General features: G+C 40.4%; 1 protein-coding gene across 1 annotated transcript; it reads right to left on the bottom strand.

Moving 5' to 3' along the window:
• Positions 1 to 347: 347 nt before the first annotated feature.
• LOC139954530 (uncharacterized) lies at positions 348 to 2,970 on the bottom strand. The gene has a single exon (XM_071954373.1). The coding sequence runs from the start codon at positions 2,304 to 2,306 to the stop codon at positions 1,041 to 1,043; it is 1,266 nt and encodes a 421-aa protein (XP_071810474.1). The 5' UTR covers positions 2,307 to 2,970; the 3' UTR covers positions 348 to 1,040.
• Between the last annotated feature and the right edge of the window lie 2,186 nt (positions 2,971 to 5,156).

A 5,156-nucleotide genomic window follows, 5' to 3' on the forward strand; every position in this document is an offset into this window, starting at 1 on the left:
CTTTGATTTTCTAATGTATATGTATCATGTACACATAACTACACATTACACTGTACATGTACATGTACATTGTACATGTACATTGTACATGTACATTGTACATGTACATTGTACATGTACATTGTACAATGCGTTTTTATAGTTTTGGTCTTGTTAGTCAATGTTAAAAAAATCATAAGAAAAAAACTATAAGAGTGCCCATCACAATTTTTCAGAATATTGTTGCTAACATCTTCAACTTGCATTTGAAAAAAAATTATGCATTTTGAAAAATACGCATTTTCGCAAATCAAGGTCAAAGGTCAAATTTTTGCGTATTTTTTCGGTGGTGCATGGACATTTTTTGATTTTATGTTATCAAATGTGGGCCATGTCAAGAGCTTCAAATTGGTGTAAATATTATCTCGGTAGGTGTTTTACTTTTGGAGATATGATTGTCCAAACATAGCAGGTCATGCTAATTAGTCAAAAGTTCGTTAAGCCGTATCTCCCAAAATAATGATCCGAATTACATAAAGTTTGGGATTTGGGCATTTCTCAGGGAGTCCAATCAGCACACCGAATTTCATTTAAATCCGTGAGGGTCAGGTCCAAAAGCGTGTTGAATTGACACGGAATGACCCTTATGGTTCTGACAAGATTTTTAATACCACCCTCCATAATAGGAGCAAATCCATTGGCATCATTGTACCATAAACATTCAATCAGAATTATGCACAATGAGTGTTCGTCGTCTCTTATATAAGCTTGTCCCGAATCATGTGACATGGCAACTGTCTCTTTATAGTCTGATGAATTCAAATGGAAGTGGTAACTTGTGATATAGCACGTCATTGTACCAGACAAAAACACTGTTTAACACGCAAACAGCGTTTTCCCCTTCACAATTACATAATACAGCGAGTCCATCAAACTATAAAAAGCACCCAGACACCTCTTTGACTAACACCGTTGCAACACAGGGGGACACAGTCATGTACAATGCGTGTTTAAATTGTGCCTTTTGGGAATTAAGTTTAAGGATAGTCGCCTTCAAAACGTTAACTCTGTTCCTCCTCCACAGTAAAGCTATGATCCCTCGACAGAATCGGGAAGCACTCGACTTTGTGTCCACGGTTCCAGTGATACCTCTGACAGTCCTCACTACAGTATCGGCTTAGCCGACACCGTGAACACAGCCGGAACTTCTGGCCTGACTGCTCCTCGGAACGACCGCATCCGGGGGAGGAACACCACCGGATCATCTTGAGGTGAGGGGTACGGAAGAGTGCCGTTCGCTTGTTCCCTGTCCCTGGATTACACGGCCAGTTGTAGGTGCCATCCCCGTGCCGGAGGTTCCCTCCGAGTTGGGCGATCAACCCGGCCACAAGGAACCCTGATTTGGTGATCATATCACGGCGGACCATGTAATGCCATAGCCTACTCGCCTCCTTCATGACCTGGTACTCCTTCAGGAGTGCCGTGGACGTGTTCCCACCACACTCCCCAATTAGATCCAGGATTCTCAGGCAAACCTCCCCGATGATTATGTTCCTAGTACGGCTGAGTAGACTCACCACGGTCCGGATGAATCCACATTGGCAGCACACCACCATGACTTCACGATCCCACGATGCATAGAGGCAGTTGTAGGAAATAGCGAGGGCTGATACAACAATGCTGCTCATACTGTAAGAAGGTGCAACAAGATCCTCTGACGCTGACGACATGGACTCCCGGCTTATCTTACGCTGCCTCTCTTGTTCGTGTCTACTGTTTGTCTTATTCTCTCTGAGATTCTCTGATGTTCTGAGACACGATAAGATGAGTCTGTTCATCATTGGGATGAGGTCCATTCCAGCATGAGCAATTCTCTGCAATGCTGGCGTGTAAAGACAAGACATCCAGAGAATTCTCAGCACATTTTGCATCTTTAGATCCAGACAGACATCGGGGTTGCCAACATCAGTGCACAAGTATCCTAAGCAGTGTTCTAAGAGAGTCTCCCCTAGACGTTGTACAATACGGCAATACGAGTATTTATCCACGGAGCTGAGATCGTCCAGTCCGTCTAGTAGCTGGTCTAACACCACCTGGTCATCGGGTCCAGGGCGCCTGAGATGACGGCCGAAGTTCCTGACCTGTCCCTCCAGATCACCATTGCGGAGCGCGGCCACCACTTTACCGGCCGTGGTGAGCCGAGTGGCCGGCATGCTACTCGTGCTCTGGTACGCGCTCTGGCTACTCGTTGCCGCACTCGAGCTTTCCCCATCGTGTAGCTCCACGTCTGAGCGGGAAATGTCCGTGTATTTCGTTCTCTTTTTCATGGTGTTATGTCTGTTCGATTCGCCTTAACGCCTCAGCCGACATTAGAAGGCCGGAGTGGAAACTGCAGGGGCATTCCTGAGCTCCCTCACACCTTCGTGACTGCGTGACTGCAGTGGTACATGTCGCTAAACACGCCTGCTACTCCACTTAATCTAATGCATATTTCAACACAGTTACTCCAGTGAGCTTGACAAAATAGTCCATCCTGAATCATCTTTATAATCATTCTCACCGTGAACTCAACAATGCAATGGTTGATCTATCACTCCGAAGGGAAGCAAACTTTGAATAATTAAAGATGCAATTCCAACCATAGAGAAAGTACCACAGATATCCAATGTTCTTCAATGCTCCAATGGCACTATACGCATGAAATTATACCATTAGCTCTACGTGTCGATGTACAGGGCGCATCAAAACAACCTCAAGAATGGGCGCCTTATTGGTACAAAGAAGCAGAATTCCGGTCAATTCAGTTTCCAATAAAAATATTTTCCGCTTGAGGGGAGTGACTGAACACTAGTCCAGTACGTTTAATTGTCCTGTCTATTACAGTGGTCGGATCATGACGATTTTGACGGATGAGTAGCGATGAATGAACCTATAGTGAAGGCACACAGATGGGGTCATGTAGGCCTACATCATCACGAAGTATTTCACTTGTGTCTGACACATACGCCTACACATCTGCAAAAAATGTAAACAGTGCAAGGTTATGAATAGTTATTGTGAAAATTAATATTAAACCCAATAAGTGATTTTTGGGAAGATTGTATGCATTCATTCCTATCTACTTGTTATCTTACAAAATACATCATGCAAAAAAATAACCCATGACAACTTCATAGCGCTACTGCTGTTTGGTTTTAATTGAGAACAACAGGACAATATTAAGGAGTTTGTGTTTGTTCGATTCCGTGAAATCGACGGTGACAGTATCCTCACTTGGTGTATTCCCAACATCTGCATAAAACAACAAGTCTGTAAACATTAGGGGCTCAAATATTGGTCACCGAAGTTGCAAGAAAATAATGAATGAAGAAAAGATGAACACATTCTGTTGGGAAGTGTTTTTTTACTGATGCATGAGAAAGGCTTCATGCCTCACTTGATATATTCCCAACATCTGCATAAAACAACAAGTCTGTAAACATTAGGGGCTCAAATATTGGTCACCGAAGTTGCAATAAAATAATGAATGAAGTAAAGATGAACACATTCGGTTGGGAAGTGTTTTTTTTACTGATCCATGAGAAAGGCTTCATGCCTGAAGCCTTTCTCAGATTCAAATTATTTTGTGCACAATTATCTCTCAAAACCGTTGCATATTATAAACAGCTCCCCTGTGCTCTTCACCAAGTATAAGTTTCCATGGTCATTAGTTTTTGGAGTTAATACCAAAGATATATTGAATCCTTTTATAGAAGTTGGGTACTGTTTGTAACACAAAACACAATGTCCACAGATTGACATTAAACTTACACCGTTTGAAGATAATGATAGTAGAAAGCTTTCCTAAAAATATTACTAGCTGAGGTGCTGTAGTTTTTCAGAAATGAGTAAAACAATGTCATGAAAGTAATATTCGTCTCATGATCACTTAGACGAACATTATTTCCATGACATTGTTCTACTAATTTCTCAAAACTACATCACCTAGGCAAGTATAGTATTTTCAGGGAAGCTTTCTTCTATCATTATCTTCAAACGGTGTAAGTTTAATGTAAATCTGTTGACATTGTGTTTTTGTCTTACAAAAAGTACATAGACCCTTTAAAGGCAATGGACACCTTTGGTAATTGGCAAAAAAACATTCTCACTTGGTGTATATATCCGATTCTCAACATGCATAAATTATTAACAAAGTAAAAAAAATGGGCTCACATGGTCATCGAATTTGCAAGAGAATATGAAAGAGAAAAAAACAACCATGTTACATTACTTTAGGTGCATTCAGATGCATAAAGTATTTTATTATTTTGAGTGAGAAATTACCTCTTTCTCAAAAACTATATACGTTACTTCAGAGTGAGCCGTTTCTATTAATTTTATTTTTGAATCGATGTCATGCGAAATATGCATCGGTTTTTCAATATTTTCTTGTGACCCAGATGGCCGGTCGATCTCAAACTTCTACAGGTTTGTCAGTTTATATTTTTAAAGTACACAAAGTGCTTACACTGCCAGCAACTGTTGTGTTAATAGCAAAAACTAATTTTGCAGCGTTCGCTTTAAGCAGAAGGTTACAAATACTTTCCTCTCCATCACCAGGGGAATTGTATATCATAAATTTACTCTAGAGTCTAGGGCCATATGCTTTCTATGTAATAATTAATTACACATGTCATACTGCCTCATACACAAAATCAAATCAATAAAATATGATTCAACGGTGAATCATCCCACCGTTGCCATTGTCTGTTTTATAACAGAGCTCAAGAGCGAAAAAAATTTGATATTTTTGGGCTGTGCTTCATACAACAATAACATAACCATAGTTTTTGTATAGCGCATTTAGTATCATTGTGCTTAACATTGGTGCCCTGGGGCCAATTTCATAGAGCTGCTTAAGCAAAAAATTTGCTTAAGCACGAAAATAGCTCGCTTATTTTACACATGTTACTGGCCAAAATTTCATGCCATATACATTGCTTATGACTAGTATTTAGCTGTTGTTTACTTAGCATAACAATTGAGTGGAGTCTTGGCCGATAATCTGATTTTACTAAGCAATAAATTTTTTGCTTAAGCAAAATTTTGTGCTTAAGCAGCTCTATGAAATTGGGCCCAGGCCTCAATACCATAAACAAATGCTGCTTGACAATCGTCTACTATTAAAGGCAGTAGAC

Source organism: Asterias amurensis, chromosome 2 (assembly GCF_032118995.1).
Source record: "Asterias amurensis chromosome 2, ASM3211899v1".
NCBI lineage: Eukaryota > Metazoa > Echinodermata > Asteroidea > Forcipulatida > Asteriidae > Asterias > Asterias amurensis.

What these genes read in the sequence shown, in the direction of transcription:
- LOC139954530 (XM_071954373.1), bottom strand. Translation starts at nt 2,306, where the DNA reads ATGAAAAAGAGAACGAAATACACGGACATTTCCCGCTCAGACGTGGAG.